Raw genomic sequence first — 11,810 nt, forward strand, 5'->3', positions numbered from 1 at the left:
GTCCGGGTGGAAGAGAAGAGGCGGCCTTTTGTGCTACCATGCAACATCTGCTGGCTTGGTACACTAGACAAATCATGCACAATCAATCAAACACTTGACGTCGTTTCTCCTGTGTATACTACTCCGAGAGAGGACATTGGACATGTCATTCTGAGTCTTTTTCAGGTTTGACTATGTGGACATGTAGCAAGGAGGTGGGCTTACACTGGTTGGACTTGTGACGAAGGGCGCCGGTTTCCATGATACTTTTGCTTTCCCACGAACATGTCCGAGACCCGGAGTGACCAAGTGCCTGCCCATTGCTACTGATGATCCAAGTTCGAGTCGTAGCTGCGGTTTAAGGGGCGGCCCGCCTTGGTCGAGAGCAACCATCCCAGTCCGGTACCACAGTTCGACGCAGACGAGTCCATTTCCTTTGACCATCGTCCTTGATCAAGGAGCGCTCACCGGCGTCCTCACAAAGCAAGGAGAGCTGGAGTTTGCATGGAGCGTGAGCCACGGTCAAGGGCTTGTTGAGCCTGGACAGGGACGCGAACATGGTGTCCATTATTGACGCACGTACGAGTAGCTCGCAGTCCGGGCTTGTGAATAGTCGTTGGCACCGTGGATCCTGGCAATGCCCCACTTTCCCCACTCCACCTCCGCCAAAGTCAGCATGTCAAAAGTCGCTGCCACTGTCAGTCGTTCAAAGCGCTTGGCATGGCAATACCTAGTCTGCGGGGACATCAGCAGAAGCCGCGATTCTCGCGCCAGGCAAATCGAGGTGCATCTGTGGAATCCGCCTCACGTGTGGCATGTCACTCACTACCCGTGTCCAAACGCCTCACTTGAGCAAGCCTCCAATTGCCGACCAAGGGTAATGTCTAAAAACCATGAATGCATTACCGGGAGTCCGTGTGTACTCTAACATGATTGATCTGTTCGACCAAACGAACCGGATGGACACGGCCGCCATGGCTCCACGCCAACATTGCAGCCACGATGCCAGGCGGCCCGACGGAAGATTTTTCTCCTCCATCGACTTTCCTCCCAACGTCACCGTGCCCTTTCATCGACCATGGATGGTGTGCATTTACAACTCGCCGAGGTGCTGCCTGATGGCAGTCTCGAGGGCCTTGGGGTTGGCGCCGACAACCTCGCCGACCTTCTCACCGCCCTTGAAGAGCAGGAAGGTGGGCATGGCACGGATGCCGAGCTCCTGGGCGACATCGGGAACCTCGTCGACGTCAAGCTTGTAGAACTTGGCGTTGGGGAAGGCCTCGGAGAACCTGAAGAGTCATGTCTCAGTACAGAAAAGTCGAGTGATAAAGGGCGGATGCGTGGCCTTACTTGACGAGCTGGGGAGCAATGACCTTGCAAGGACCGCACCACGTCGCGAAGCAGTCGAGGACGACGAGCTCGGGCTCTTGCAGGGCCGAGTCCCACTCGGTCTTGCTGTAACACGAAATCCGTCAGCATCTGCTTGTCGTGGAAGGTGGAGGTCGAGCGGGCAGCACCTACTTGGCGAGGTTGTGCACACCCATTCTGGAGGCTGAGGACTGGAAGAGTCTGGTGGAGCGGATCGAGGGTTGGACGCGGGTGACGCTGAAGGGAGATGGGCGGGCGGCGGTGGACACTGGAGCGCGCAGACGCGGCGCGGCTGTAAGCAAAGACCTTTTCAAAGTTGCGGCGCTGAAAGACATGTGGCAGACGAGGGCGAAGGCGAGGTTAAATAGCGGTGACGTGTGTACACAAAGAAAGCAGATGATAAATTCGTGCCGGGGAAGGTGCTGGACGGCGAGGAATGCGGATTGTTCAGCGAAGGTCGAGCAGCGGGCGAGGCGTGAAATTTCGCCGCCGCCGCTGCCGCCGCCGCCGCCGCGTTCGGGCAGTGAGGGGCAGGCGGGCAAGCGCGCAGGCGGGCAGGTGGGCAGGCCAGCCAACGCACGCCGTGGACCGGCGCAGTGTGGCAGGGCACAAAGCGAAGGGGAGGGGGCACTCACAGTCTGCTCGTGGAGGGGTGAAGTTCGGAGATGGAGAGAAGGCGGCGTGTTGACGGCGGTGGTGGGCAATGCTCGGGCGCAGGTGTATTTCAAAGCGGCCGACCAGCCAGACCGACGGCCGCCCCTCACCAATGACGTGATCCGCGAGCGCGCTGTCTTCTTCCGGTGCTGCTCGCACGCCTCGCACGCCGACACCTACCTACTCCATTGCCCCATCTACCCCAATGCGCCTGCCTCTGTGCCGCTGCCCGTGCATGTGCCCTGCCTCGGCTCTGCCGCCTGGCGTAATGTCTTGGTAGTAGCAGCACCCGACCGCTCTCACTCGCTCTCACTCGCTCTCACTCGCTCTCACTCCCGCCCGCCAGGTCGCCCTGAGGCTGATCCCCCAGGTTCTCGTCCGATTACGGCATGCCCGACCACGTGTGATGATTAGCAAGCACTCACATACCTCGCTTGCCGAAATCGGCAGGGACTACCTAGTACTTTGCTGAACAACCATCGGCGAGAAACGTCGCGAAGCATGTGCCGCCGCCACTCGAAGCTCAACGCCCCCGAGCCGCTCACGGGGGTGTGGAGAAGCTTATAACATCGGCCCCAGAAACTACTTCGGCATCCAGGGTATAGCATTGTAACAACGGCGCAACAGATGTATTGTGTCATGTCGTCATCCGTGTTCTCGACTGTCTATCTGAGGCACACGGGGGTGTTTCAACCCTCGCGGTAAAGTCATGGGCTGAAGCCAGTCAACCCCCGCTAGCGTCATCGCCCCACCGTGGCTGCCTTACCACGCGTCAGACGGGGACCCTTGTGTCCTTGCCGAGCTCCTACTATTGTACTCCGTAGATCACAACGTATTCCTTGTGCACTCGGGTAGCACAGCTTACGAAATCATCACTATATTCAAAGTAAGCCCCGTCGCTCCGGAGAGCAGATGGTGTGAGACCAACGTCATTATGCGCTGCGGCAACAGCCCGGTCGCCGAGGTACAGCTCCATGTCCAATATGTTGATTCAGCCGTAGCATTCTCGTCCAAGGTCTTCAAGACTAGACAAGAAAGGCAAATGAGGAACGCGGGATGAAGGGTACTACGACTACAACTACAAATTTTGTGCGACACTATTCGCAACAGAGGTATCCTCAAGCAAAAGCCAAAACATCAAAGACCACAATCCTTTCCCTCCCGGCTGGCCCTTCCAGCTATATGAACTCCTCCCAAAGTGTCTGAAAACGGTGTAGCCGCCCATCGGCCAACTGCAGAAAATAAAAACCAAAAAACCAAAACGCAAGAGCTCCTTTGCCGTCTAAAACCCGCTAATAGCAGAGTAACAGCATTACGATACCTCTACCCCAACCACTTCGAAAGATAAGGTCATGACAAAGGAGAAGCGCTTTCGTATCAACGATTGAAGTGTCGAACGGCCAGCCAGCAGCAGCGGGCATGCAATATGCACAGTCGCTCGCTCGCTCAGAGACCGGCTAAGAGTCATGACAGAGCCGCTCGCAAAAAATAAAAAAATATAAAGAAAGCCCCAGATCCTCCCGCTGGAACGTCAAAAAAAAAAGGACCAAAGTAATTTGAAACAAACTCGATAACTGCAAATAAAAGAAATAGCCGCCGTGGAAGGTTCCAAAAGACAAAGAAATAAGCCCTCAGCGCAGCAGTATATGATGCCCAAAGGGGATACGACCATCGCATGCCACATCCTGGCCTAGTCGAGTCGAACAGAAGTAGTGTAGGTGTCGATGGTGGATAGCTCGCCAGAAGGCGGGCGTTGGGAGGATCAGACAGGACTTTTTTTTTTTTGAACTTTTCGATGATGTGAGAGTACCGGCACTGTAAGAGACACGGTGAAAAAGGAAATGGTTAAGGAGCGTCTGGGGTCAGTCCGGGTGATAGCGGCCAAAAGTGGCCATCCTGAAATAAGGAAATGTGAAACGAGCGACATGTCTGATTTCACCAACTCTCCACCTCGAGGCAAATGATCCAACTCATAGACACTACCTACGACTGTAGGTCTTACGACTGAGGGTCAGGAGAGGCGTGCGAGTTTGCACTCACCCTCGCCGCATCGATCGAGCTGCGACTAGACCTGATGTCCAGGAGCTTTGCGCTGCTGCCGCTGAATTGCCGAACATGTCCCTTGGACAGGTTGACGCTCGAAGCACGGTGTACCGTGGCTTCGGGACTTTCGTCGAGACCCGCTGGGCTGTCCGACTTGTCATCATCGGGCGTTGTAGGAACAACCCCTTCCATTGCCTCACCGCCAGCTGAGGTATCTTCTGCTTCGTCGGGGAAGAAGCTGAGAAGACCTTCAACGGACTTGGCCCGAGCCTGGCGATGGACAACGGTGGGTTTCCTGACGATGGAGTCATGGACGACTGTCTCCTCAGGGCTAGGCTCGTCATCTTCGTCGTCATCTTCGGCTCCAGCGTCGGTGTTGTTTGCGAGAGCGACGCTGCTCGCCCTGCGTTGAACCTCATGGTTCGGTACATTCCACGATTCCTCAGGACCGGGGGTGAGTCTACGGAAGTACTCGTCATCCGGGATTCCGAGCTCCTCGTAGGACGCATTCCAATCTTCTCTTGGTTTTCTGAAAGACGAGCCGTAGCTGCTACGCATGACCCTGGAGCCACGCTTGGCGGGCTTGCCAGAGAGCCACGAACCTTCCGAATCGACTGAAGCGAGAGAGGTAGACATGGGTGCCGAAGCCCTCCCGGTAGGGTTGATAGGCGAGTCTGTCCGAAGCTTGTTTGTGCCATCTTCCAGAGACGTGGGCCCCTCAAGCTCATGGGTATCAGGAGTCTCAGAAAGACCTCTGCGCGCAGCGAGAGCTTTGGCGGAAACAACTTCGGGGGACTGCACCCTTGAATCAGGCGGCGAGAGTGGCATTCTCTCGGGCAGATCCTCGCGAAACTTTGACATGGTGCGCACGGGAGTACCAGATGCCTTGCGGACGGGTGGGTGCACGAGATGGGCAGGTAGCGCCTGGCGGCCCATAGATTCTCTAGAGGTGTTGGAGAATGAGATGTCCGACGGCGCAGTGACATTGGTAGCTTGATCGACCGACCTTCTCTTCAGCAGGGCTGAAGGACGGCGTTTGAAGGTAGACCACCAGCCGCCGCGTTTGCTGACGTCGGAACTTCTTCTACGGCTGAGCGAGGAGTTCCGGCTAATGGTGGATGGCTGAATAGCAGAGGGAGTGACCTCCTGGGTCAGCTCGGGAAGATCTGAAACGTTCGAAGGGCCTCGGGCATGTTGGTGAACAGGCGAGGTAGGTGGGGACAGAGTCTGAGAGGCTTGCGAGTAACGAACAGCCCGAGCAGTATCAACGACAGGATCATCGACGGGCGTCTTGACAGGCGACGAAGTTGCTTCGATGGGTGTTGGCGGCGGTCTCGCGGGAGTGCTGGTGTCAATTTTCGGGACGTGGCCATCCCGCACCGCTTCTCTGCCAGAGCTCCTGTCTTCAATTCCAAGTCCCATCGCTGCATCGAGCTCAGCATCGGCTCTTGCAGCGGCCGCCTGCTCTCTGCTGAACTCCTTTAGGCGCTGCTTTTCCGCTCTCTTCTCAAGCTTCCGGCGCAGGCGTTCCTCATCCGCTTTCCTTTTCCGTTCTTTTCTCCTCTGGTCCCTCTCCATCAGTTCCCTCAATGTCCCGGCATCCATGTCATCTGCCAAATCGTCTATTGTCTTGCTCTCCTTAAGAGCTTCCTTGCTGATCTTTTGGCGTTGCGAATTGGACCGGGAAACGTCATTGGCACGTTCAGCAGCATGGTGCTGCCAGTTATAGACGGGCGGGCTACTCGAATAGCGGATAGTGGGTCTAGGAGCGAAGACGTCAAGCGCGCTGACCTTGTATGAGGTTGATAGCATTTCCGAGCTACCCGTCATTGACGACTGTATTGAGTCTGCCACGGGCAAGGAGACGTCGGAGGTTGGCCGGTTGTCAAAATGTCTGCTGAAACCTCTGCGAACCTTCTTGCTGTCGCGGCGCATCATATTGCCGGACTGGGGTGCCGGTCGCTTGATGGCAATGGGGGCGCTCATGGCTCGGATCTCCTCCTCGCGGACGTGGTCGTCCTTGCGTTTCTTGGTTGACTTTCTCCTCGGCGGACCGTCTTTGGAGGCGCGCTTCTGAAGCTTCGACCGGTGGCTGCCCGAAGGCTGTAGATTTGTGTGTGAGCCAGGTTGCATGTGAGCATTTGGTTGGAAGTTGTAGGGTATGTCAGTGTCGTTGCGCAGGGCGGGTCTGAGGTGAGGGCTGGTGTGGAGCGCATGGGTGACGGGCAGCGCGGTTATGTCGTCGCGACTGCTCAAATCCATTGGGCGATGCTCAGCATTCGATTCGAGGCGCGACGGCGCAGCAGTTGCCCTCTCCTTATCCCGGGTGCGCGACGCACTGCCACTGTCAGCGGAGGCCCTCCGTTGGTTCCGTCGCCTTGGTCTTCGGCTCGGGCGTCGCGCGGGATCATGGGGGTCCGCTGTTAGTGGGCCAGGCGTATATGGGCTTGCAGGCCTCTTCCCTTCAGGCACGGGCACAGGGCCGTCAGGGTTGGGCCTGGACCGGCGCGTCTTCCGCCTGCCGAAGGGCCAGACTGGCATGGGGACGGTCGCTGCGGCGATCCCGGGGCGAGAGGAGGTCGAAGCATGCGCGAACTTCAGGCTCAGGCGGCAAGGCGAGCGAAGGTGTATGTCCAGCAGGGGAGCGCGGTGGGCGGAAATTGGCAGTTGGCGGAGTGGCGCACTCTAGGTCATGGCGCGCGGAGGTGGTTCATGTGACGGCAGCGCGGGCGCAGGCTGGGATGGCCGAGGGAGGGTAGTATGCAGCAGGCGGAGGCGAGAACGAGCGTGGAGGTTGCGTATGTGGCGACTGTGGATTTGTAGGAAGTGCGCTATGGGGGTGCGCGCATGGTTGAGACGTCGCAAAGCAAGGGCGCGGCGACGGGCGAAAAACAGTCACACTGCAAGGGCAAAAGCAAGAAGAACGGCTGCAGACGAGTCGGCGCTGGCCAGGCTGCGCGCTGCGCTCCAGAGCCCCGTCTGGTGCACAGTAGGGAGCTATGATCGCTGCCATGGCGCCCCAGCGCGCGGCCCCACGCCCACACGAACGAGCCACCGAGCCACCGAACCTGCTGCGCGCTGCAAAGCCCGGCCAGCCTCTGCTGACATCGCGCCCAGCCATTGGCGGCGCGCGCATGGGGGGGGGGGGCGGCGGCGGCCTCGCAGCCTAGCCCGCCGGACGGGGTGGAACGGTTTGGCTGCGCTGCGCTGTACCGGGCCCAAGGGGTCCAAAGGTCCAAAGCCAAGGGAAGCTCCGCGTGCGCCTGCTGCCCCGTCCACGCCCGCCGCCGTTGCGAGCGCATTGTCGCGGCGGCGATCTCGAGCCCGCCGCCACTTTGCGCCTCCGCCTGCGCCTGCCCTCGTACCCGGCTCCGCCGGTGGCGCGTCAGCCGTGTGCGGCGCTGCTGGAGGCGGGCGGTTTCTGGGCGGGCTGGCAGACACGAAAGAGCCAGACGCAACGTCTAGCGTCTCGTGCCGACGCCCTCGCGCGGGCGCGAATGGCGAGCAGGCGCCGTGCCTGAGCAGTCTCGTGCTGTGCGACCTCCATCCTTGTCGTAATACAGCCAGGAACCGCGCTCTGCATGCCTGCTGCCAATCAGAGCCAGCCCGTGGCCCGGACCGCCCAGAAAGGAGCAACAAATCTTGTCGCGGCCCCACTGCTGGACGGCAGAAACTCCAGCCCTCAGGCGTCCCTGAACGCGTGCACCGATACCCCTGGATCGCGCGGGCTTTTTGGAGGCTGGGCACGGGATCGCGCAGGCGGGCCGAGCACTCCATGCGCCGTTGCGACCAGGCGGATCGCGTGTTCCTACATAGTACGTACACAGCGGCCCAGCCGTGCAGCGCACGCGGAGAGCGCTGCTGCCACCGTGCCTGCCCGCGAAGAAAGGGTCTCGAGTGACGAAATGCGGGCGGGCGAGGGCTAAGCATCCGTGGGGCCGCAGCCTGGCCCGCGACCAGCGCGCTTGTAACGGCCGGTAGTTACTGAAGACGCGGTCGCGACCGTTTGGCAGCAGGACAGCAGGGCAGCAGGGCAGCGCCGGTGACAGCACGTCACAACGGGGCGAGGGTGCCCATACGACCTTATGCTGCAAGCGCACTCGCTTCTGGCACTGCTCCCGAGCTTTCTGGACCATGGTGCGGAGAAAAGCTGCAGCCCACTGCTCTGACTCGCCCGATCGCAATGTCGCGACGAAGATTTGCTGGCGGTGCAGCGCTGGCCGCGCAGGCGTAGCCAGTGACGCGCGCAGACAACCCGCAAGACATTCACCGCCAATGTGACACCGCTCGGCAGCTTCCCGTCTGAAGCAATATCCCGTCTGCGCAGCGCTGTGGAATCGCGGTGCCGTGCTGTGGACGAGAGGCGCTGGCTGCCATGAAGAAGCAAACCCGCAATCAAACTCTGCTCCTCTCTGCAGCCAAGGAACAGACGCCAGTGACGGTTGGGCTGCAGTCTAGCTCCAGCAAGAACCTTGAACTCGGCCGCACAAGCCTGACTCTCGACGCCGGGAAGCGCCTTTCGTCAAGCAGCGGGCAGACGAGCATCGGCTTGCCCCGACGGGAAATGATGAACCGCCGGAGGAGGGCAGAAGTGCCGGTTTCCTGGCGGTGCCCGTCCTACGTCGTGCTGGTCCGTTCCAACGCTGCAGAGGCCAGTGAGCCAGAATGTTCGCTGGCTGCGATAGATCGGCTTCCATGAGTCCCAATCGGCAGAGAGCGGCGTCGGGGTACCTAGGATGGGCCGGTTCTCGGACCTCCGAATCCCAGATCACGTGAGTCATGTAGTTGTCCGGTCGGCCCTTAAGCAACACGGCGAAGGAGGGACCTAGGTTGGTATATTCATGGGGTTGTTGTGATGAAGGCTCATGTACTCGATAACGTAATCTGCTGAGAAACGCCAACTGCAGCCGCAGAGCCAGGTGGCGATCCGGCTAAACTTCCGGGCAGCAACGGCCGTCGGTTTAGGCGAAAAGTAAACAACAGCACGGCCGACCCCCAACAACACAACTTGCCCACGCTTGCGCAGACACGTCCACCCCACCTGTTCAGATTCGCGTTGCACCTCCGAGTATGGCTTACAACCCACGCATAAGCATGGCGCGCGACTCCAACATGAACAGCAATCGCAGCCGCCAGCATAAGGAGGACCCCTTCACTTTGGTACGGCGCATGCTCACATCGCCCTCACGCTGCGCAACCAGCTGATGACGGATGCAGCCTGACCACGAAATCGCGAATTGCATCACCGATATTGGCATCAACTTCAGCATCGCCGACCTCCAGAAGCCCAACCCACAGCACATCCAGAAGCTCTTCGAATGGTTCGCCGAGCTGCTCATGAACACGACCCGGGAGGTCGTTGCGCCAGCAATGAAGGCCGCCGCGGACGACATGGCGGGCGACGATCTGGCTGACCGGATCTTCACTCCTGACACTCGCGATCTGATGGGCTTCTTCGTCATCATGAGGAAACTGCTGATGGAGGTGAGCAAGCTGAACTCTCCTCTTCGAAAGCGCTGTTCTAACTGCTCGCCAGTGCGGTATTGATGACTTCACGTTCCAAGATCTCTACAAACCCACGCGCGAACGCTTGGTCAAAATCCTGTCCTACACCATCAACTTTATCCGCTTCCGCGAGTCGCAAACCACCGTAATTGACCAGCACCTCAACAAATCGGAACGCACGAAGCTTCGCATCGATCAGCTCTACAATGAGAACCAGGACAAGGAGAACCATTTACGCGAGCTCGAAAGGAGCCGCAAAACAACCGAGATGCAGATGGCTGCCAAGGAAAAGAGGCAGAAGGAGCTCAAGCAGCGCTTATTGGACCTGAAGATGGGCCAGGAGAAAGTCGTCGAGAGGCTTGAGATGCTCAGGGACGAGCAGCGGCGGCTCAGGGACGTGTTGGAGAATAAGACTGAACAGACGATGAATGTGCGCCAGGACGCCGCGAAGCTGCGGCCATACACGACTCAGAGCCCAGCGGTGCTGGAATCATCGCTCAAAGACCTCAATGCGAACTTGGCTGCCGACAAAGCGGCGATCGACGCACTTGATCGACGCGGTCGCGCACTTCAGACCTCCACGGACACCTTCACGGCTGTCACGCAAGATGTCGATGCCTGCACGCGTCTCTTGGGAGACCTGGCGCAAGACATTAGACAAGAGCAGGAGGAGTTGGCCAAAGGCGATCGACACAGGCAGGCGCTCAGCGAGCGTTCCAACAGTGTCCGAGATGTTGAGCGTCAAGAAAAGCTTCTCACGAAGCAGTTGGCCAACGTTAGCGCGCGCACGGAGAAGTTGCGCAAGAACGCGGATGACAAGGCAGAGGCCGCTCGGGTGCGTATGGAGGAGCTGAAGTCTGTGCACAAGAAGCTGGCTGAGGAGCGGGGAGAGAAAAGCCGGGATATGGAGAGAAGGAGGGTCAGAATCGAACAGACGGAGAAGAAGGTAAGCTGACACTGCGCGTCTGGACCTCTACACGTAATGTACTAACAGCGATACCGTGCAGATGGCCGACCTCAAGGAAAACATCGAGAATGAGGTCAACAACACCCGCGAGCAGTACATGCAGCTGGAGTCGCACATCAAACTTTACATTACCGAGATGGACCAAAGCCTCGGCTCTTGACCCGCGTTCTTGCTATTTGATGGCTTTTCATGTTGGATTCTTTGTGGACTCTTTACGGAAACGAATTTAGTTAGGATAGCGAGTTGGCGTTTATTTGGCGATTGAGGGGGTAGATACCATCGGCGGGCTTGAACAATTGGAAAGTTCCTTTTTCTACCTTACTCTCATCTAAACATCCGTTCCTTCGTCATCAAAGTGACACAGATATCGTTCCATTTCCAATCGTCATTGTGCGCCGCTCCACTGAGTTACTGAAGTCCGCATCTGGGTGTTATGTGGTATCGAACCTACTCTCCAGTCCAGATATCTGCTAAAAACTAAGCTAAGCCCAATCGAGCGATGAAGCAACAAATGAGGCAAACGACTCACGACGGCCTCATGAATGAGGCAGGCCTTGGTGGCATGGCGGTCAGCTTCATTGCCTGCAGCACAAAACTGCTCTTGGAGATTGACTGCACACCATGTAACTTGTGTGGTCTCGCCATACACCGATCGAGATAAGGTTACCAAGTACCGCACTCCATGCGTTCTTCGACATTCTTCGCTAGCGCCCAATCCCATGGGCGCAGCAGAATCCTGGGCAGACGGCTCTGCGCGGAATGAGGGCCGGGAACGATGCAGCAACGACTCGATTCTGATCCGGCATGAGCCCTGCACATTCCTCGGACGGCCGGCAGATATGCTAGTCATGCTAGCGGCTACTTAGCAAGGCAAGGCACTCCTTTTCATGCTCCCGCTACTGGTACCAGTTCCTGCTTCCCGTCAAAGGTCCCTATAGCAGACATGTAGCATTTCATGTCTATGAGCGAGCAGATAGCGCCCTGCAGCGGTGGTGAAGTACATAGATACACCCGTCTAGTAAAGAACGAATGATGACAAGGGGCAAGGGGCAAGACAGCGTTGGTGGAGGAAGGCAGACGTGCGGTGCCGGCACGATTATAGGGCTCAATACGAGTAACATGCTCCGTGTGCTTTTCTTTCTCACAACGTCTTTGTGGAACTACTTCTCCGATTGATGGTCCTGTCAGCTCCATCGTGCCTGCTTGAGCGCCAGAGCTATAAAACGGGGAAAATGAAGAGGGGAAGCGGACAAGGTTAAAAGACTATAAACCAGATGATACCTGAATGACAAAA

General features: G+C 58.1%; 3 protein-coding genes across 3 annotated transcripts; 1 reads left to right on the forward strand and 2 right to left on the reverse strand.

Annotated features, from left to right (window-relative positions):
* Positions 1-1,072: 1,072 nt before the first annotated feature.
* Positions 1,073-1,682, reverse strand: BKCO1_1000147 (thioredoxin; the record flags this gene model as incomplete). Its single annotated transcript, XM_020269512.1, has 3 exons — positions 1,073-1,268; positions 1,330-1,434; positions 1,501-1,682. The coding sequence occupies 3 exons, from the start codon at positions 1,680-1,682 to the stop codon at positions 1,073-1,075; spliced, it is 483 nt and encodes a 160-aa protein (XP_020135377.1).
* Positions 1,683-3,999: 2,317 nt separating this feature from the next.
* Positions 4,000-6,306, reverse strand: BKCO1_1000148 (uncharacterized protein; the record flags this gene model as incomplete). The annotated part of the gene is made up of 1 exon (XM_020269513.1): positions 4,000-6,306. The coding sequence occupies one exon, from the start codon at positions 6,304-6,306 to the stop codon at positions 4,000-4,002; it is 2,307 nt and encodes a 768-aa protein (XP_020135382.1).
* A 2,808-nt stretch (positions 6,307-9,114) lies between these two features.
* On the forward strand, positions 9,115-10,676 carry BKCO1_1000149 (kinetochore protein nuf2; the record flags this gene model as incomplete). The annotated part of the gene is made up of 4 exons (XM_020269514.1): positions 9,115-9,204; positions 9,262-9,528; positions 9,581-10,495; positions 10,557-10,676. 4 exons carry the CDS (start codon positions 9,115-9,117, stop codon positions 10,674-10,676), a joined length of 1,392 nt encoding a protein of 463 aa, XP_020135381.1.
* Positions 10,677-11,810: the final 1,134 nt, after the last annotated feature.

Source organism: Diplodia corticola (genome assembly GCF_001883845.1).
Source record: "Diplodia corticola strain CBS 112549 chromosome Unknown scaffold1, whole genome shotgun sequence".
Lineage (NCBI taxonomy): Eukaryota > Fungi > Ascomycota > Dothideomycetes > Botryosphaeriales > Botryosphaeriaceae > Diplodia > Diplodia corticola.